Consider the following 22,681-nt stretch of genomic DNA (forward strand, 5'->3'; position numbering starts at 1 on the left):
AGATGCTTTATCGCCACTGCTTTTCAACTCCGCTTTAGAATATGCCATTAGGAAGGTCCAGGAAAACCAGGTGGGGCTGAAATTAAATGGGACACATCAGCTGCAAGTCTATGCTGATGATGTCAATCTGTTGGGAGATAACACCGATACACAAAAAACAGAAACTTCATTTGATGCTCACAAGGATGTGTAAGCATATGCTGATGGCTCATCAACAGAATGCAGGGCAGTATCGTGAAATAAAAGCTAACAGATCCTTTCAAAATGTGGTACAGTTCAAATATTTGGGAATGACAGTTACAAACCAAAATTTTATCCAGAAGGAAATTAAGAGGAGAATGAATTTGGGCAATGCTTGCTATCATTCAGTCCAGAACCTTTTGTCTTCTCATCTGCTGTCTAAAAATGTAAAAATCAGAATATATTGTCACGTGTTGGGTGTGTCATGCGACAAATAACTATATGTGGATCTCGGATTTTGCGAATCTTTATTGGATAATCACTCTTACACTCTTTACAATTATTATCAGTTGTAGTATCACTTGGCTCCTGTCTCAATACTCAATTCTAATAATCAATCTTTTAATACGTGTCATTAGATCTGCTTATATAGGGGTTATGTGGACTCAATAGAGGATACCCCTCGCCAAGGTTCGATCTCATGTGTTTGGCAATCCGTTGCTTCGGGAACGCTCCTTATACACTGGTAACATGTTTCATCTCATCTGTTGTTACTCGATTTGTCACTGCGGGAATTCCACAATTTCCTCGTATTCGTTGTTGTGGAAGTGTCCGTTCCGACTGTAGTGGTTGTCGCGGTGATGGACGTAAGGTAATGCGTCACAATATAAAACTATAATTATGCCTGTGTTTCTGTATGGGTATGAAACGTGGTCTCTGATATTAAGGGAGGAACACAGACTGAGGGTGTTTGAGAACAGGGTGCTGAGGAGAATATCTGGACCAAAGAGAGCTGAAGTGACAGGAGGTTGAAGAAAACTGCATAATGAGGAGCTTCATAACTTGTATTCCTCTCCAAGTATAATTAGAATGATCAATTAAAGGAATATGATGAACAGAAAATATAGCACTAATTGGATAAAAAAGGAATGCATACAGGAAATGCATATAGGATATTGGTGAAAAGCCAGAATGAAAGAGACCACTAGAAAGACCAAGACATAGGTGGGTGGAAAATATTAAAATGGAGACAGAATGGGGAGGTATGGGCTGGATTGATCTGGCTCAGGATAGAGACAAGTGGTGGACTCTCATGAACATGGTAATAAACTTTCAGACACGAAAAGGGCTCTTTTGCCAATGATGATTTATTTATGGTTTATTTAATGATGGTGTCAATAGCTGAGGATGACTACTGAATAATGATTTTGAAAGGATGTGGAAAAAACAATGATGTCCAAACTAAGGCACTATCCTGGCATTTGCCTGGAAGGACTAATGAAGACTGTGAAAACCCTCAGTCAGTTCTGGATGGAAGTCAAAACCATTACTGCTTAAGCCACTCTGGTTGATTCAAAATCTAATAAAACACAACAGCATAGTGGAAATTATTCATTATGACATACAAGAATCAACCAACTACACTACTGTGTGCCTCCAATTATGATCTGTAAGTGTTCAATAACTGTGATTATCAATCCAAACCCTTTCTATAGACATACTAAATCACATGACAATATTTACAACTCAATAAACAGATTCTTTCTAGAAACCCTTAAAATAACACCACAGCTGGAGAAATTTCCTGTCTTTTATGGAGCCCAAGTGCTCACTGCTGCATTCACAAGAACCAACCAGACTACCCTGTAAGATTTGAGGCTTTCACGGCGGTGACTATGAAGAAAGCAGTCTTCTGGGATTTGGCACCGTGTATATGTGGTGTTAACCGACGTTTCGGAGGAACGTATCGCCTCCATCTTCAGGGTAGAAGAAAAAATATATAAGAATCTGCAAGCAAAGAGACNCAACTGCCTATTCAACATTTACTTCTTTACCTTGTCACCATACTGCTGCTGCCACTGCTGGAACTGCTGTTGCCACTGCTGCCACTGTTGCCAATGTTGTTGCTGAACTACATTCCACTGCTGCTGCGTGTAGCCAGCCATATCCTGGCAAAAGACAACATTCATACCTTTATTCATTAAAATCATTAAAGTGGGCAAAGGACAATTCTTTATGGGCCTTAAAAAAACATAAATATTAAGATCATCAAAACTGTGAGCAGTTCACTGTAAATTACTGTGACACTGCCAAGTAAGAGCTGTGTAAATAGGCACAGTACAACAGCTGTTGTTAGGCAAGAGATGTGAGGACATGTTGTTTGCCTGGCAATGAGAGAACACGCAATAACGGAAGAGAGTTGCAGTTGTGAGAAGCTGGTAGCTGAGGCTGAGGACAGTTCAAGAATCCAGAGGATGGGGAATGTCCACCATTGGAAGTCACTACCAAGCAATGGCTAATGAAGACTGAGAAGACTTTTAAGTGCTATAGTTACAGTGATCTCTGGAGTGTGTAACTCAGAGAGACTGTCATAGTTATTTGTAGTTACAAGGGTGTGTCCAATAAATCCAATTACCAATCCAAACCTCATCTGCAGTCACATTTACCACATGACAGTATGCATATGCACACAGAGAAACATGAAGTCTGAAAAATACCTGGAATGACGTTTTTGTGCAGTAATAGAATACACTGGTCAGCTAACCAGAATATGGTCATGTGAGTATGTGACACAGCTTATTACAAGTTCTCTGTAAGTATTTTACTGCTACAGTGTTTTGATTACTTGTTTCTGAGAAATGTAATAAACAATAATGTTTACATTCTTAATGAAACTGAAGTGACATGCCACTGAAATTTACAAAATGCTGATAGGAAGTGAGCAATTAGTAAAACTTCAGTTTCTGAATGGCCTTATTTAATGCATAAAAAACAAGAGCACATTTGTCCTCTTAACTGACAAACGAATTTTGACAATTTCTGAGTATGTGAATGATGTACTGGCATAATTTTCTTATTACACATTTATAATCTCTTGTTCTAGAGAAACAGCACAAAAACCCAAATTCCCTTGCAACACTGGCATCAGACTCTTGTAGTCACTGCCGTAAATTTGATATGAACAAAGTATTGTGAAGCTTTATAGTGCTGCATTACAGAAGGCAACTCACTGGAGTAGCAGATGCAATTCCTGGTCCAGCTCCATAATACTGATAGCCAATTGGATATGCTGTTTGTGGGGCTGCCGCAGCTGCTGCTGGAGGGGCTGCAGCTGCAGTGGATGGGTACCCTGCTGCAGTGAAGCCTGCCGCCGCCGCCGCTGCTGCTGCCGTAGCCTGGTTACTCCACTGATTCCAAGCCTGCATTCTGTCCAGTTATAATCTCTCAAATTACATTTATTCCTGTAAGATCCAACCACCAAATCAGTACTCCAACCAACTGCTAAAAATAAATTATGGCTCTACTGTAAGAATAAGAAACTAATTCACTGACTATCCCAGACTTACATCTTGGAAACCTGAATCTTGAATTAAATCAATCAAAGGAAGTGAGTGGACAGTTCTGCTGCACAACTTTTGGTGAAGAGTGTCTCCAGTCACCGAAATGCATTCATTTTGCGCAGTGTACAAACACATATTTTTTTAAAAAGTGGGCAAAATGGTGCAGCTGCACAATGCCATGCTGTTTATGACTTCAGTTCCGTTAGATGAGAACTCTGCTCTTCTCTTCCCTAGGTTGTCTACCCAAACACTGATATCCTACTCAAAATTATAAACTTAAATATGATAATCTATAACATGGAGGATATGTAAGATTTGAAGCTTTCACAGTAAATAAATGCACTAAAATATTCTCAGATGATCAGCTGGGTCCAATGACAAGGCTGACTGCCCAAGATTTTAGTGTGACATTCAAGTTTGTCTTAAATTTTTGGACAACCTAACCCTTCTCCAGTTGCTAGATTGAGCCCACAAAACAGAAATATAAATGGTTTTAACCCTTTCAGTGTTGCTATGGTACCAGGTTCCTTTGGGGAGTGTATGCCATGGATAAGCAAACAGTCTTATGAAATATGAAAGTTCTGCCACCTGTTGTATATATAGGAACTATTAGAACAGCTGTCAAGGAATGTAAAGAGTCAAACATAACACTCACCATGTGATCATAACTGATAAACTCATTAAGGTGATGGCAAAAGCCTTCTGGCAGAGGTTAGGAAATGGGTTAAGAAGCCTCTGAAATACATTTCATCACTACCATACAAATTAGACATATCTTAGCAGAGGCAGATTTGTGAAGACTGGTTGGCATGTGGGAATCTCCCACAGTTAAACGAGTGCTACTGAATCAGCACTCACTATGCCATCTCTAATGCCCATTAGTTAGTGTGCCACCTAGTGTCATAAGTATAAGGCTGAGAGCCCATTGACGCAACTAGTCGTGAGCAGCTAGCCACTCTGTCGCGCATGTCCATTAGTTGTATTAGTGTATATGGTGCATAATCCACTAACACAGTGTGGCTGCTGAGTCGCTCGTGGCCAATTATTCAACTGCGGTTCAGGCTGATAACCCTCTGACACAGCTAGTCACTCGCAACTAGTCATGTCGGTGGGTTATCAGCTTAAAGATGCAGCCTGCGACACACTAGCATCAGTCGTATCAGTCACAACTACACCTGCATCAAGACAACACCACAACAGCGAGTCTTGTAGCAGCCGACTGTCAGCGATTGCCAGTGCTCATCAGGCCAGCCAGCTGCGGCACAAGCTTCACTGGCCAGCCGGTTCGCATTTACTGGGCTGCTACAATAATGCCAGGCTGCAGCAAAAAAGAACACCGTCACTAGCTCAGGCAAGACCACTTTACATGGTTTCCCACAAGCAGCTAATATGGACAGATGAGATAACAAGGACACGTAAAACAGATGCTAAAGAAGAGTAGTCAAGGACCCAGTGACTGTTATCTGGAACCAAAAATGCATCTGATTTATAATGCGCATATGTGTGTACACACATCCATGCAGGCATGTACACATAAGTGTAACATCACCAGCGTTTCAATGATTCTGAAATGTGTTTAATTTCATTGAAGGGTACATATTATCCATTATATAACAAAAGCCAAACCATTTGGAAACATAATTTGTAGATAGTCTGTTAAAAGAAATTACTCTTAATTTACAGCACACGCATGTGACACGAGGAAAATTCATGCAACAATTATGAATAAAACGAAATGAATACCATTTTATAGATCAAAAGCAAACATCACCAAACATACTACTCTGAATCGATGCAGAAACGACTCTAGGGATCACTGAAGCTCTGAGCTTTGGAAAGTCAGCAATGTTGGCAAGTATCTTACTTCCTAGAGACAGTTCCATCACTATGTCTTGGAAAATGTTACAATGCTGTAATTCATGGTTTCCCAAACTGAGAGAGGTTTCCCAAGCTTGAGAGCACCACATTCCCTGGAGGTTGCCAAATTCTCAACAATAATTTAAAATATAACTGTATCAATGCACAGTTCTGGCAGGTCAAGTAAGCCCATAAAACTTGGAGAATATTGCTGCAGTAGACATGACACCAATAAAGGTACATATGACTGATTTTGGTGTCATTAATCCTAACACATCTCTAATTGCGGGGAGGAGCACAAATGTATGTTGTTATTTTAGGCCACCACATTAGCACAGAGTTTGAGAAGCCATTCTGACAGGCAACGCAATGAAAATTGCTACAACTGAATACAAGATCATACATCTGCTTTTCTTTACTTATCTGCAGGCATAATCAATGATGTCTACCCACACAACAAATGGTAACTATGGAAAACTACAATTACACGGAAAACAAACATGTTGGATGACCCCACCAAATATTCTGAAAACAGAATTAGAAAAAGACAATATTCATAGTGATATCTTCATTGTATTTCTTCTTGTGTCTTGAAGTTATGAGCTCAGTAGCCAACTTAATTTCAAAATCTTCTGAACATTACCATTATTTCACCATATCTAGATCATTGCAAATGAACAGGAAAAGAGCAACCTTGTAAGGATACAATGTCACAGGGGTTAAAAATTAAAAATATAAAAATGCAATCATAAACTAATGTTTTGCACAAAATAAATAAGCCATACATGAAATAAAAACATTATGTTTCATACCTGAATTTTAGATCTCAATAACCAGTTTAACATATTTATTAAACTGCCATCAGTTACACAAAAAAATAATTACCTTTCCCAATACAGACGTGTACTAACCAGTAAAGTAGTGTATCTTCAAAATGATTCCTCAATCTCCAGTTCAGAATGAGAAATGCTACTCCTTCTCCCTCAGTTAATCCTTCTGAACCTTGCAGAGCACCACGACTGCTGCGATATCAATATTTCCGAACAGATCAAATCACTGAGCCAACCTAATATGAGAAGGATTGGCACACAAATATATAGTAATATAAAAACAAACTCAAAATAAGCACATCAAATCATGAAATTTCTGATACAAGAAATGAAACTGCAACTTCACTGTACTTGTTTCTTCTGAAGAAAATTATTCTTCACTCACGTTTATGGCAAACACAAGAACACTCCTAGAATATCATAAGGTAAACCATTTTATAAAATAACTACAGTTCCATACAGCGCAATATACACGGTGTGTTCAACCAGTGTCCGGACTAGCCACAATATGTCCTGGCACCTGCACAAAATTCCACATCTGGGTGGGGATAGAGTAGAATTTCTTAAGTCATTTGGTAATCATTTCAGAATTGTAGCTTGCATCACTCAGAAGTAACACCTTGTAAAATGAGTTGTGTGTGTTGTGCCTGTGCAATTTGCCTCTTTTTCACAAAATACCAGATTTCAAGGAACAGTACACGTGCATCAAGTTCTGCTTTGAACTATGTGAAAGTACTGCAGAGACATACGGATGTTAAAAACTGCTTTCAAATTGGAAACAAAGAGCAGAATTTGGATGCTTTTACCAACTTCAAAAGCTGAGTGACATCAGTTAATAATGCTGAAGTAGGAAGGTCCCCTTCTGACCACAGCATGGAATGTCTCGGGTTGCAGACAGATGAGCCCAGCTCCAGATACAAAGGGTAGATGGAAATATGCTGCAGCTTGTAGTACTGTTGCTATCCAACAATCGTAAGAAGGAACATGCATTGCTTGGTAATTGCTGGTAAACACATCAATGATATCCAAGCTATCACTAGGCAACGACCCATAATGACAATAGAGGGGCTGTTGGAGGCAGTGTTTTCTGTTGGGTCCACCCCGAGACTATATAGCAAGGATCCCCAGCTGTTTGGCCGGCTATAGTTAGTTCTCCCGTGTGGAGGCGGGGGAAAATACCTCCACCGTGACCCTGCAAATCATAGGAGGCAATGAAAAGGGAAGTCTCAAATCTGAGACAGTAATATATGGTCACAAGTTGGACTCGAGAAAAACTGCATTGGCAAGGGCCAACAGCATATATAAAAGACAGACCCACCCTCTCATCAGAGAGGGCGCCCCACAAAAAGAAGACCATAACTGGCAAACAGTAATAAACATCTGGTCATGAGCCCCAAAGACTTACTGACTGACTGACTTGGCTGGCTAAGTGACTCCAGTTGCGGGATATTCGCCAGACAGTAACGACGAATGACACATACAGAGGCTAGAGGATCTTCATTGTTAAGATATGTTACCTAGAAACAACTAGTGAAAGCAAACTAATAAGACTTAGTGTGCTAGTGATTTGTAAGTGTGTAGATCAGAGATAGCACTGTAATTACTTGTAGTTGCGAGCTGGGTCAATAAATCCATTCACCAATCCATACCCTATCTAAAGGCACACTCCTAAGTCATGACAATATTGATTAACCAGTCACAAACAGCTGACAAGGAGAGGTCCACCAGCTTGGGATGTGGACATGAAGATAACTGCCCATTATGAAATGTCATACAGGGCCTCAGACTTAGAGAGGTTCTTTGGAATGGCATAAGCAAAGGAAAATAGGCATGAAAGATCTGCCATATGGAATGAAAGGGGTCTATATAGAGCAGGGGAAATGGCAAAGTATCACATGAATCTTAGAGAAATAGGATGGTGTATGTTCTGGATTGATCTGGCTCAGAATAGGGGCCAGGGGAGGGTCATGGTGAACATGGAAATGAAATTTTGGGTTCCATAAAATGCTGGAAAATTCTTCAGTAGCTGTGTAACTCGCAGCTTGTCAAGAAGGACTTAGCTCCATGGAGTTAGTTAGTTTGATTGTTCAGGATGTCCATCCACAAGCAAAGTAGATGAAAATATGGTGTGAATCAAAGTACTTATTCACAAAAATAGAAACATCACTTCTTATGACTTGGCTAATGAGGTGGGAATCTTGTTCATATCATTCAAAAAGGTAAGGTAAAGTTGTCCCTGGGCTTAACTAATTAAGCACTGTGCCATTTAGGCATATGGAGGGAGTGGATGTATGGACCCACGTTTTCTTGGCCTCAGCACTAGTTGGAGGTGAGTGGTCAGGTTCACACCCCGGCTGCTTTACACCCAGGGGAAAGAGCCCCTGGTACAAACTGGATAGAAGGCTGGGTGAGTCCCAGAGCAAGTCTGGGCAATGTGGAGAAAATTCTTGGTCCTAGTGGAACCTAGACTCTAACCTGTCATCCAGCCTATAGCCAGTCACTATACCAACCGTGCATTCCAAAAAGTAATGACACAATATGTGAACATGCGGAAGACAGATGCAGAATTTGTGCTTCAACTGCTCATGCAGAAAGTAGAACCAAGGCTCCCTACCCTAAGAACCACGGTACATCATACCTTGNAGAAGGCTGGGTGAGTCCCAGAGCAAGTCTGGGCAATGTGGAGAAAATTCTTGGTCCTAGTGGAACCTAGACTCTAACCTGTCATCCAGCCTATAGCCAGTCACTATACCAACCGTGCATTCCAAAAAGTAATGACACAATATGTGAACATGCGGAAGACAGATGCAGAATTTGTGCTTCAACTGCTCATGCAGAAAGCAGAACCAAGGCTCCCTACCCTAAGAACCACGGTACATCATACCTTGTGCAGGCAACCTTACAGAAGAAAAGTTGTGTGCTAAGTATGTTTGAATTTCCTACTGGTACATGAATACGTAAGTATGAACAAAATCTTGTAACTTTCTAAAAACATAACAGTGTGCATTCCTGACAATGATGCATCCTCATTCCCACAGCAGGATTATAATGTGTGTTAGGATCTTCGCGAAAAACTACAGGGAGACCTACAATTTCTCATTATTTTTCAGAAACACAAGTTACTAGTGAAAGAAAGGAGATCTGACACCATTATAATTTCAGATTATGGGTCGCAAATGCCAAGTTTAAAATACATGCCTCCCACAAATGTTTCCACCAATGATGTAATCATTCAAATCAATGCATCCAGTTGCAAGAACAGGGTAGAATGGAATGAAAGGTAAATGTACTTATTAAAAATAAAAAAAAATACAATCATGCGTTGTGCCATCCTGCTGTATACCAGAGTACAATTTCAATGAACATAAACAGTTTTTAATTAATAGGCTACCTATTTTAACGTATGGTACACCAATGTCAGGCATTAAATACAAAATTCAAATCACAAAATATGTTTTTGTATGCTACATGACTGTGACAAATACTGAATTTCATTTTACAGAAGCTGTTAGTTTGACAAATTAATTTTCGGGACCAAGTCCGTTACGTACATTTAAGAGAACACAGGAACATGTTTCATAATGTCAGTATAAGCTGACTCTCCAATCATGTTCCCTGTACAAGGTCTCTTGTTGTTCATGCTCAGTCGTGTTTAAGATTTTGTACCATGCAGATTGTTGTGACCGTCCATAGTGAAGGTGCAAAGAGCCAACCTAAGGCTTTGTTTCAAGATGAACAAAATGGCTACTGAAACTTTCCAGCTGATACTTGTATTTCTAAGTTTAATTTTACAGTTTTTAGAAAATTAAATGGAAGAAGTCTTAGAGACTATAAGCGAAAGACACATTTTACTGTTTATGTCTAATTATATATTTGGTATTTAAGGTTCAAGGATGGTTACCATACACCAAAACACGTGACATACTAATAAAATATTATTTATTAAAAAATAAGTTTGTGTTCACTGAAATAATACCTGGTTAAAAAAATAACCTGGAAATTAGATCATCACACAACCCAAACAACAACCCAATATTATATCTACCAATTTTAGACTAGTGCCTTCACCAAAAAAAGAGAAAACTCAACAAACTCCATGGTGCAGTTTTCTTGAAAAGCTCATAGTCACTCATTTTGTCAAGAAGTTTCACTTTTATGGGACTGAGAGGTTCACTATTGTGTTAATAAAGTCCGCTGCAAGAACCGATCCTATGTAAGCATCATGAAAACTATGAAAATGCATGCAGCGTGCACCAACCACAGTGGCAGACACTCAAAGTTAAAAAAATCTGCACATAATGTAATGAAATTGACTGCCAGAAAGAAGTGATAAAAAGTAGACCAAGTACCTAACATTATGTTACTTTAGATTCACATTAACTGAAACTTTGTAAATCAATGCCAATCACAGTCGCTGTGCTGTATAAGGCATGAACTGTCTTCGCCCGCTTGAACACTGGGGTCATGGGTTTCAATTCCACTCGAGGCATGGATGTCTGTGTACCCTTATTCTGTATTGTGTTGTTCTGTGTGTAGGTAGAGGCCATGAGACAGGTTATGCACCATCCAAGGAGTCCTACGACTGTGTATAAGATTAAGAAACTGAAAAAAGGACAAGGTCCAACTTGGGGCAAGACAGCCATAGACAGACTGACAGATGTAAATCAATGTAGTAAGGTACTTGGTATAGTTAACCTATCAGTTAGAAAATTTGATTGAGGGTAACCATGTATTACAAATTCATGTTACAGTATTTTGGGTTATGACACAGTACAGACTGGTAGGTATCCACCAAAATATTGGTGCATGCCTACTAGAATAAACAATGTCATTATCCAGATGCATATGAGTACTTTATTAAAATTGAAGATTTGGCTGTAAGTTTTCCAATAAAGTAGATTCTCGATTATTTGCATGCAGATTAACTACATGACCTTCAGAACCCATCAGTTAATGAATATGTCTTCCTGTAATAACTGAAATTTCTCTCATTACATCCATTTCAGTAATACCTATCAATGATGCTTTATAACAATTCGCAGTAGACTGTACATCTTCTCAACACATTGCAAATTCCTATTTTATAATTCTACTGCCATTATTATGGGCCTCACATCGTTAAACAAACGTCATTTCATTCTAGTGGAAAAATACTGGTCTCACTCCTTAATGACCACTGTAACACCAGTAACAATAACTGATTTTCAGGGTTGAACACAGCACAGTTAGTGGGTATTTACAGATGATTTGATTATTCATGTTTTAAATATCCACACAACTTCTACCCTTCCTTACCATGCATAACTAAGAGATCACTGTATCATATAGAGTACTGTACAGTATGTAACTTGAAAACATACGTGGGTAGGCTGAAAAGTAATGCACACATGCTTGTAGAGCGCGAACAAAAGCAAATAGCAAGATCGGGAAAAAGAACATTAAAGTACAATTCTTAAGTTTCAAAAGCATATATTTATTTTTCAACATAGTCACCGTTAAGCCTAACACATTTCTCTCAACATGTAACAAGTTTTTTCATTCCATCACTGAAAAATTCTTCCGACTTTTCTCGAATCCAGGACTTGACAGCTGCCTTCACCTCATCGTCCGAGGTGTAATGATTACCCTTGAGGTCTCTCTTGAGTAGAGGAAAAAAAAATAAAAATCACAAGGCGCAAGATCAGGGGAATAAGAAGGGTGTGGAATTGGTTCAAACTTCAGGTTTTGCAGTGCCTCTTCAGTTGCGCGCAAGGTGTGTGGACGAGCGTTGTCATGTTGCAAGATTATTGGCGCCAGGCTGCCAGGCTGTTTTAGAGTCTGTATGTACTGAGAAAAATTTACCGTTGCCCCTCGTTCCAGAAAATCGGTCACATAAACTCGGTGAGAATCCCAAAACACAGTCAAAAGAAGTTTTTTGAGGAGGGTTGTGTTTTGAACTTTTTCGCCTGAGGAGAAGACAGATGTCGATATTCAGCGCTCTGTCTTTTCTCTTACGGGTCATAACGATGGAGCCATGACTCGTCCCCCGTCACAATATTCAAAAGAAAGTCGTCTCCTTCGTCACAGTAGCGCTGCAAAAGTTGCTCACAGGATTCCATTCGACGCTGTTTGTTCTCGTCTGTGAGATGGCATGGTACCCATCGTGCACAGATTTTACGGTATCCCAATTGTTCAATAATGAAGCCGACATGTTCCTTGGATATTCCAATATGGTTTGCGATACGCTTTTGAGTGATTCGCCGGTCATTTTGAATGAAATCGTCGACGAGTTTGCAATGATTATCGTCTGTGGCAGTGATCGGACGTCCGCTGGGTGTTTCATCAACAATTATGGCTTTTCCAGGCTCGCAACCACGAAATTTTATTACCCATCGATTTACAGTAGACCTATCAACAGCATCGTCACCATAAACAGCCTTTAAACGACGATGAATCTCAGTAGGAGTCACTTTTTCAGCAGTTAAAAATTCGATAACAGCACGCTGTTTAACTCGCGTTGACATAGCACTAGAACACGTCTCCATACTTCCGCTTCTCGAAATACACTGGATGAACGCACCGACCTCAAACCTGCGCATGCGTATTGAGGGGGAATGTTACTTCCACATGCCACCTGGCGCGCTTCTGAAGGTCATTTCGTTCGCGCTCTACAAGCATGTGTGCATTACTTTTCAGCCTACCTACGTACTTCAGGGTAACATGTTTCATTTTCCTATCCTTGAAAGCAACAAAGATATTACGTGTTATAAAATCTCTTCATAAAAAAAAATAATCGTCTGGTATGAAGACACAGAAAACTGTTCTATAACACTGATATAATTCTTTAAGCAATACAAAGAAACACTGGGTAACAATGGGGAAAGGTCTATATTCCGGGAGATCACAGCATTGGTCATTGTCCTATGCTGAACAGTTTCCAAGACAGAACTATTTCACTGTACACTTCCAAATTTGTTGATAAGAAAGAGATATTACGTACTGTTTCTGAAATTGGTACAATTTACCTAGTACAACATAATTTTGAAAATTCCATCATCATCAATGCACTTTAGAACTCATCTGAGGACATTGCATGTTGCTTGTCTTTACAGTGTACTGTACATGTTGCTTGTCTGTACAGTGCACTGTAAGGTGAAACAGCTCTATATCAGAAACTGTTGGGAATAGGACACATGTACATTTACACTTTCTTGCTTAGAATGACCAATACTATGACTTCCCAGAATACTGGCCTTTCCTCCTGGGACATCCTGTATACTGCTGTTATTTTGTGACTGCAACTGGGTATGTGAGATACGGTTAACAATTTATTTACCACGAAATTTAATTACAATTAGTTCAAAAATATTTGGAACATGTTTTTCAAAATAAATGGCTAGAGAAGTCCATATATACCATCACTGTAAAATCATGTCCAAATTTTGTAATCTGAAACCAAGAAACTGGCATTTATCATACATTTCCTCAGTCAGTACAGCTCGCCAATTGCGTACCACTGATGTAACCCTACTGACCGCTGAATATGTATTATGAGGGAAATTCATTAATATAGTATACATACAATAGACGGAATTCAAAACACTTCCAAGATTGTAAATCATGCCTGAGTAAACCATCCCTTTGCTTCTTGTTTAATTCAAGTGCGTTTGGTAACAAAACAATGTACTATTATGGTGTAATTGCAATTGCATTTGCCAACTCAGCAGTGTTACGAAACAAACCTGGATATATTACAAATCTAGTATTTTACAGCTGTGAGAAAGTCACATTTTATCAGCAGCACAAATGGTTGTGAAACAAAAAAATGAGAGGAACACCTGAAACTCCAGTGGGAAGGGCTGTCATTTTTCATCTTCATGCCCTACACTCTACAGTTTCAATCCCTCTCTTGGGACTCTGAAGAACTTCTTTACTGATGTGGGTAAGCACCATTATGCGTCTTGCATAAAATCAAAGACTCTGTCCAAACACATCTCAGTTAGTCAGGCAGTGCTAGTTTGTATATAGTATGGGAACAGGAACTAATTACTGCCTGAATGCACACAATGTAAAACATCACTTACTGTAATACAGCACAATCTTCATGGTAGGTACTGTGAGCAAATTTCACACCTTTAATGACAAACCTACAGATTATACTTCTTATCAAGTAATTCTGTTTTGAGATGTACTCATGTCTTCCGAACAAGAGCTGATTTCTCTAGTGTTAAATAGGATAAATATAAGATCCATATTAATGTTTTAAATTTTCCATTAATTTCAACATGTTTATTTCACAGTATCACTTATTTTGTAATGCTTTAATTTAAAGCTGCTCATACCAAAGACATCACTAAAAATAGAGAATGAGATTACTGACATGGAGAAAAATGTCTGACACTACAATTCAAAAGTGCCGTAAATTGACCGAGTCAAATGCTTAAAAAGAACTCATACTTCCAGTATCTGCTCTTTTCTAATGCCACAAAGTTCTGTGGGGATAATTTAATTTTGTATCACACAAATGTTACATCAAAAACTTAATTTTACTACTAGATAACAGTAAAGATACAGATGAGTTTTTCAACAAACTATACACGAGACAAGACAACCTACAAAGACTGAATATGATTCCTGTTGACGGTTCTGGAATCATACTTTACAAACCGTTCTTCTTGCAATATGATGTCCCAAAGATTACATATTTTTTCTACTTCCCATTTCTGACACCAGTTGTCGCGTGCTGCCTATGTAACGCAACAAATAAATTCATGCATGTCTCAAATTTGGCGAATATGTTTATTAGCCAATCTCTTCTACACTTACAAGTGCAATTATTCACAATTTCAGTACCACAATTACTGATTCTGCTATAGTTTAAGTCAACTGACTACTAACTACTCTTCTACAGTCAAATTCAAACTGAACTGTTCTCGGCAACTTCCAGAACTCAAGTGTCTGTTTGGTCCATTCAACCCCCTTATATAGGCCTTTTGCAGACCGCTTATGAATATCTTTCTCAACAGTTTGGTTTTCCCATTGTCATTCAATGCTTCAAACAATTCGTGGAATTCAAACAATTCGTGTGGAAACTCAGTGTTAGAATTCCAATGCTGCATTCCATTCCGCTGTCTAGGAAATGATATCCGTTGACCAGCAACGAACGCTGATATATGCTCCATAGTCAGGCTTTTAGGCAGCACGTCACAATACAAATGACAAATGGAAACTGCCACCTTAGTGTATTCCATCTGGCATGGCTGTGGAATGCTCCTAACCAAACAAGAGGTGCATAATATGTGAATTGTTCCATACACATTATCAAAGCTTTCAGCGATGAACAGTAACATGTTAACATACTACAGTGAAGACAGGTGGTGTGTGAAGAATATTTCCGTGGCTTCTATGTGATTAAGAAGCAAACATGCTATTGCCAGTTGCTGTCATTTTGTTTACATGCACTTCACTGACATTTCAAACAGAATGTTGTGGTTGTTCCATTTACCATCATATGGTTGAAAACAGTTTAAAAATGATACTTTAGCGGAAGGAAAAATAAAGCTAATATGTTGATGATTTTCCACTTGCCTGTCTGGAATATTTAAAAATCCATGTGTACGTCATATTAAACTCAATATTAAATTCGTCCAACTTTCTAAGTAAAATTATGAGTATAATAATTGAAAATGTAGGACAAAGGTGTTAGGCAGAACTGCTTTCTTTATTTCAACTACTCCTGATCCAAACCATGTAATTTAAGAGTTCATTTCATTTCTTTTCACATATTGATAAATCTTCACATGAATCAACAATTACAGAGCTGTAGGGAAAAAAGTACAAGTTCAATCTGCTATCTGCATGCAGCAATGATACATTCTTCAGCACAGTTCTGAGCAAAAAAAAAAACACTCAAGCTGTGCTGACTGCTGCAGAACGTTTATTCAAATGATTAAACTAGACGCCATTTATTTCCATAGAAATAAGGAAAAATGGCCAAATTCACCTTCTTGAGTGACATTAAAGAATGTTTTGTTTTTGCATTTCACCTATAAGCCGTCCAGATATACCAGCATGCAATACATTTTAAACTGAACAAACTATTACATGGCAAGATCACAGCAAGAGGTTGTACTATGTTTCTGACAGCATACACTTAGCAGGTGTTTTTATACCAGTCATTTTCTCAGAATAGCACAGTCTTACACAAATATTGCACAAGACACAATTTCTGTATTTTAGCTTCCAATTAATATGTAACAAGTCATCACAAATAACTATTAAGTTCCTCAAATAATGTGGGCCTTAAAATGAATAAACTCACGCAAGGTAATACTCACATAAAGGCAGTATGATACATCACATTTCATTAAAAGTCTCAAAAGATAAATATAAAGGCTTTTTAATAAGGCCATTTCATAAAATGAAAAAAAAAAGAAAGAAAGATGGTAATAACAATACAATGGAAGTTCTGAATATCACATTTCATCTACATATGTCAAACAACTCAATATGTATACACAATGTGCTTACAAACAACGTAAATGAAACTTACGCGTGGTGATACTAATATAATGGAAATGGCATACTAAGTTCAATAAGAATCAACAAAAGGATTAACAAATAAGTGTTAACTGTAACTAATGCGGCCATTAAAATGTGCCAAACTAATCAAAAGCATAGTTTTTTACTTATACATTTCCTTTCTAGGCATCATAAAACTCCGAGAACTTTAAAGCCCATGAAAAGAAACAAATGGGGCAAAAGCCTTCAAATATTTAGTGTAGTGATGAGTTTCATACAAGTTCATTCAGAATGTGCTTCTCTTGCAAAAATTATTTCAATTCTAATGAAAGAATGTCCTGAAATAGCCTACTATAACACAGCAGTCCTAGTTCAGTCCTAAGATGAATAGAATCCTGGTCACTAACTCACAGAGATATGTGACTGCCTACATAGTGATTCAAAGCAGTCCTCTTTAAATAAACTGAAGGTGAGTATTAGCTATAGGGTCAAAGAGACAGGAACCCATTCATAGCTTTCACGGGAAGCAATCTTCACTTCTGGTATGTGAGAATGCAACTCTGTCCATCTGACAGCAGTAATAGACCACAATTCATTAAGAAGGGTGCTCAAGTAGCACATCACTCCAGCTCCTGCTGTTTCCACATGCTGAAAGTATGCTGAACATCCACTCCACGATTCACTTTCAACCAGCCAATGAAATTTAAATTATTCCTTCCATCTGGATATCAAGTCACTGGAGCAGAATTGTGCTCATGCCATCAGCCAACTAGATGTTCTAAATTCAATTCAAGCTCTGGCCAGTCAACGAGTTAAACTTACAAAATAATCTGTACCTTGGAGACACGATTCATTCTTTCCTGGTCAGTTTTGCAGTCAGTGATTCTGGTCAATTCCTCAGTCAGATCAGTCGTTCTTGGCAGATCAATCATTCTTGACAGTTTTTGTTCAGCCATTCTGGTTTGTTCCTCATTTGGTGTCGGTCATTCTTTGGTAATCACTCCACAATCACTCTCTGGCAGTATTCATTCTGATTCATTCCTCAGTCAGGATCAATCATTCATTTTCCATTTAGTCTTTGTAACTTCTCAGCTAACAGAGGTTATTTAAGATTATAAATAAATCATGAAGTGGAATCACATTTAGCCGATTAACCTCACCACCATCTGTCTAGAAAATGTGGGAGCCTCAACGCCTCAGAACCCTATGGGTCTCCATGGTATGTTACAGAGATAGGTTCAGCTTCAATCCAAAACAAATTAAAAGGGTGATCTGTACAGCAACTTTAATCTTCATCATCATCAGTAATCTGTCAGACGACAGGTCCACAATCTCTTCCAAAACAATTCCTCCACTTAATGCGATCTAGAGCTTTCTCCTTCAAATGACAGTATCCTCTTCTGTCCCCAAGGTCATCCAGCATCTTCTTACATCTTCTTCCTCGTCTTCTTGTCACTTCTATCGCCCCTCTATCTTCCCTTCAATAACTTCTTTTAGAAGGCAGTTACCGCGTAAGATATGACCACTCCAATTAGCCTTCCGTTTTCTTATTTCGTGTANAATTTGCTGGTAAAAAGATTCTTCTTCTTGCTAAATGCAGCTTTTGCCATGGCAATCCTGGATTTAATTTCACTAGTACACCTTCCATCATCTGTTAACAAGCTACCCAAATATTTAAAACATTTCACATTCTCCAGTTGTTTTTGGTCTATCTTTATTGTGACTGGGGTTGGTTGCCTTCAAATTTTCATTACTTTTGTTTTCTCCACATTCATTTTCATGCCACAGCACCTTCCAATTTCAATCAGTCTATCAATCATGCCCTGTAGCACAGTTTCTTCCTTAGCCATTAACACAAGGTCATCTGCATATTTCACAGTTTGAATAATCTGCCCTCCTAATTTGAAGTCTCCGAGACCATCCAGAGCTTCCTTGGTAAGGCATTCACTGTACAAGTTGAACAGAATTGGTGATAAACAGCATCCTTGTCAACTTTAATATACTCGTAAATACAAATTTACTTGCCTATATTCAGCACAGCAAACACACCTGGTAATCAGTGCTACAACTGCATAAACTGTAAACAGTGTTCTAGTGAAAGAATAAAACATCTTGTTTTACCTACAAACTTGTGCATGCACATATCCACCCATCTGTCACCACATTTCCACTCAAACTTAATGGTGTTTACTGATGTCCTGGACAAGTGAGACAATCATTGAGCCAATTACTGACCCAACTCAAGAATCACTGAGATCAATCCAAGGCACTATCATTCCCTTAATCATTCATAATATTTACACAATGTCTTTCTCAAATGCATAATATTCTATAGGCAGATGCACATGCTTTATGTGATACACACACAGGGAAAGAACTGTAAGATGCACTGTGGCTCTGTTACTGCTCAGCTTTTACAGCATGACTACAGCTGCAAATGAACCACTGTTACCTCTGTGTTCCTTTTCTGGTGACACATTCACATTTCTTTTCTCATTTAGGGTAATGAACTGAGATGGTCAATACACACTCAAAAAGCAGGCTCTTTCTGTATGATATATATATATATATAATGATAAGGGCCATCTCTACATGAGGCCATCGGGGCCCATAGGGTTCTGAGACGACAAGGCTCCCACATTTTTCAGATAATCTGCTAACAGATGGCCGTGAGGCCTTAAGCACCAGCCAGCCTTTACTCCCAGGAAGATTCATGGTACTCATGTCTGTTACATGTTGAACCGACTACATGGGCTATAGTGCAGCTGGAAGGATTAGGTCAATTGAAAAATCCAATGACCTCATCTGGAATCCAATACAGACAGCGTAAAATCAGGTTTCTGCCAGATGTATTCTGGTGCTCAGATTCCAGCTTCAACAGTTATTTTCAAACTGGTGGAGAAAACGTATTCAACTGGGTATTTTCTCAAAAGAAATACAGTATATGTGATATTGTGCTGAGGGAAAGCCTGACAAAACTGGAGCCAGATTAGAACATTCACCACGATTCCCTGACATGCTTAGCTAAACAGCCACAGGTTCTGAAGACAACTGCATAGGGAATAACCTAAAAGTTACATCTGCTGCCATATAAAATTAAGTTCAAGCAATTAAAGAGGGCACTTATAACAAACAAAGGGATTTTTGATACTGGTTCTTGTGGGTGGTACATGATAGTGTTCTTAACTCCAAAATTACATTTTACTGGCAAAGTGTGGTTCCAGCCAAGTGTGTATATAGATGCTCAGAACAACATGTATTGGATCAGTATTAATCATAGACAGATCTCTGAAGTATCCCTCTTCAAAATCAGAATACTATTGTGTGGTGTACCGTGACTGCTAAGTGAACAGTAAGCCTACACATTTTTAAAAGACAATTAATTCAGAGAATTATGTCAATGACATTCTTCATCCCATATTTTGGAGCATTACAGAATACCACATGTAAGGTCATGTAGGATGTGTGGTGCACAAAATGGCACTGGTGCAAGTTGTCTCCAAGTACCTCAGTTTCCCCTTCCCCCACACAAAAAAAAATTCCATTCCATCAGCCGCTCCACATTCATTAATCACCCTATCACTGACACTACATACTCACAATACTGAGTGTCATTTAATAACAAAAAGAGAGAAGTAACAAAAGAAGACACACTAATCAATTTATGCCAGCTGATGCTGCAGCAAACACTGCTAATTACTCCATTAATGCTCCAAGTAAAGTGTGTAAAGACAGAGTTATAAGTTACAGATTGTGGTCTGCATAAGCTCCTCACTTAAATCCCTGTGATTTTTACTCATGGGGTCCCCCTCACCCCAAAAAATATATACTCAAATAATCAAAACAGAATTGGATGAACTTAAGCACATTTGTGAAATACACCTATCATGGTAAGAGATCTAAAACTAGTGCTGAACAATCTTTTAAAGAGTAATGAAATTTGTTTAAGAGCACAAGGACGACAATTTGGACATCTGCTGTGATGGTGAGCTATTCAATACAATTAACTTACTTCAAGAAACATGTGTGTGTTTGTAATGTGCAGCATATTAACTACCAATCCAGACTCCATATTCTTGGAAGGTAAGGGCTAAATTTCCAGCTAACAAACCAACAGCAAGAGAGTCAGGCAATTTGGTTCTTTGAGAAAGACTTCAATATACTGAACTGTTGGAGCAGATACATCAAAAGTGATTACTAAGAGTTGAATAGGCTGCGATGATTACACTTCGTGACCTTAATAATTGTTTACATTTCCTTTGTCAAAAGTTGGTTAGTTGACTGGAATGAAACAGTCTGTCTATAAAACACAATACTGTAAGTACACACTCATATAAATGTGAATGTGAATAGTATATTTTTAACAACAAACTGTTACTGTTATAATACAGAAAACGCAGAGTTAGACTTGTCCATCATCCAAATAAAATTTCAATCAGTTTTGAAATGGCAACTGTTTTCCTTTTCCACTAATGAAGTTCACAAACCGATGATTGCACAGTATTGAACAATAAATCTACTTCAGAATCACATTAACTGAAATCATGTAAATGCGAGCAGTCATATATTTGATATAATTAATGTATCAATACAGAAATATAAGATCTGACCGAAGGGTTTACGGTGGTAGATACATACTGCGATCTTCTGGTTTTTGACACATGGCCTGACAGTACGGTACCAATGTCTAAATGGAACGTCTGCTTTCATCTTCTATCCAGAAGTTCCTCCCAAACACTGGTGTCATAACCCACAGACCATAACTCAAGAACTTTATCAAAATTTAATTATTCTAATAATTTTTTAAGTATCGTGCAGTTTTCAATGATGTAGAACATCAAACTGTATGGGACAAATGACATGTTTCAATAAACGGAAACAATGAAATCGTAACAGAGATTATCACACATTAACAAATCCTGTTTCGTCAAACTGCAAGACAAAAAAAAAATGTTTATGAGAGAAATACAACATATGTACCTCAAGAAAATATTATTATTAGACGTTTCAAAATTGTCAATGAATTCACGTTCAGAAGCTCAATAGAGCATACTTACTTACATAGAAAATAATAAATAATTTCCATTCTCTCTGCAAGACAGAGAAGACATTAAAATAACTACCTTCAGACTTCATGTTTTATGAACACGTTCACAGTGTGCTAAACACTGTGGCCATAAAAACATAACTAGCTTAGCATATTTTATTTATCATTGTCATGTGTGAGTTTGCATTTCATTAACATCATAAAAGAATGCTCCAATTTACTCACCTCTGCCCGGCTGACTCCTCCTAGGAAAATTACATATGTTATTGCTTGTCCACAAGGTACTGACTGTATCAAAGATGTACACTTACCTAGACAGAAGTCTGGCAAAAATACCTCTTCGTGGCCTCATTCATGTCAAATATTGGACTTCTGATCTGAATAAAACAGAAAATTTATATCTTAACCTCTGTAATGTCTTAAAATATGACACATATCACACATAAAAATAATACTCATTGCTGCTAACTTCTAAATGAAGGAGGTAACCCTAACAAATACACATGCTAAGTGAGCCTGAAATGATAAGACAGGCAACATTAGTGAACTCTACTAGATTCATATATTGATATACAGGGCTCCAAAAATACTTTTACTGACTATGGGCGAGTTAACAGAGACCAATCGTAAGTATTAAATGTGTGTATGGAGAATAATGCTAGTCTATTAGTACATGCATTTTACATAAGAAGCTTGCAGATCTCAACTGTATTTATGGAAATCTGATGACATATACAAGAACATTTGAACTTTTCTGATGGGATAGCATGTGACAAGGTCCATCATAACATAATGAATATATGAGGGTAAGTCAATAAGTAGGTTACAAGTGGTTATAGAACTTAAACAAATAAGAGTACTGATTTGAAAAATGCTTTCTATTTCTCAACATAATCTCCCAGTACACTGAGGCACTTGTCTCATCA

General features: G+C 38.2%; 1 protein-coding gene across 9 annotated transcripts in view; it reads right to left on the reverse strand.

The window, feature by feature from the left end:
* LOC111871718 (YLP motif-containing protein 1) overlaps window positions 1–22,681 on the reverse strand; it is a 120,207-nt gene that overhangs the window by 91,920 nt on the left and 5,606 nt on the right. For 6 of the 9 annotated variants that reach the window (XM_023865006.2, XM_023865005.2, XM_023865004.2 and 3 more), the window contains exons 2-5: window positions 22,067–22,132; window positions 6,290–6,444; window positions 3,192–3,422; window positions 2,016–2,129 (exon numbers count right to left, since the gene is read on the reverse strand). In XM_023865006.2, coding sequence (XP_023720774.1) covers window positions 2,016–2,129; window positions 3,192–3,386 — 309 coding nt within the window. In that variant the 5' untranslated portion in view covers window positions 3,387–3,422; window positions 6,290–6,444; window positions 22,067–22,132. Of the gene's footprint in view, window positions 1–2,015; window positions 2,130–3,191; window positions 6,160–6,289; window positions 6,445–22,066; window positions 22,133–22,681 lie in introns of those variants that run through there. The other 3 variants (XM_023865002.2, XM_023865003.2, XM_033754368.1) reach the window with 3 other exon arrangements.

Source organism: Cryptotermes secundus, unplaced genomic scaffold, assembly GCF_002891405.2.
Source record: "Cryptotermes secundus unplaced genomic scaffold, Csec_1.0 scaffold514, whole genome shotgun sequence".
NCBI lineage: Eukaryota > Metazoa > Arthropoda > Insecta > Blattodea > Kalotermitidae > Cryptotermes > Cryptotermes secundus.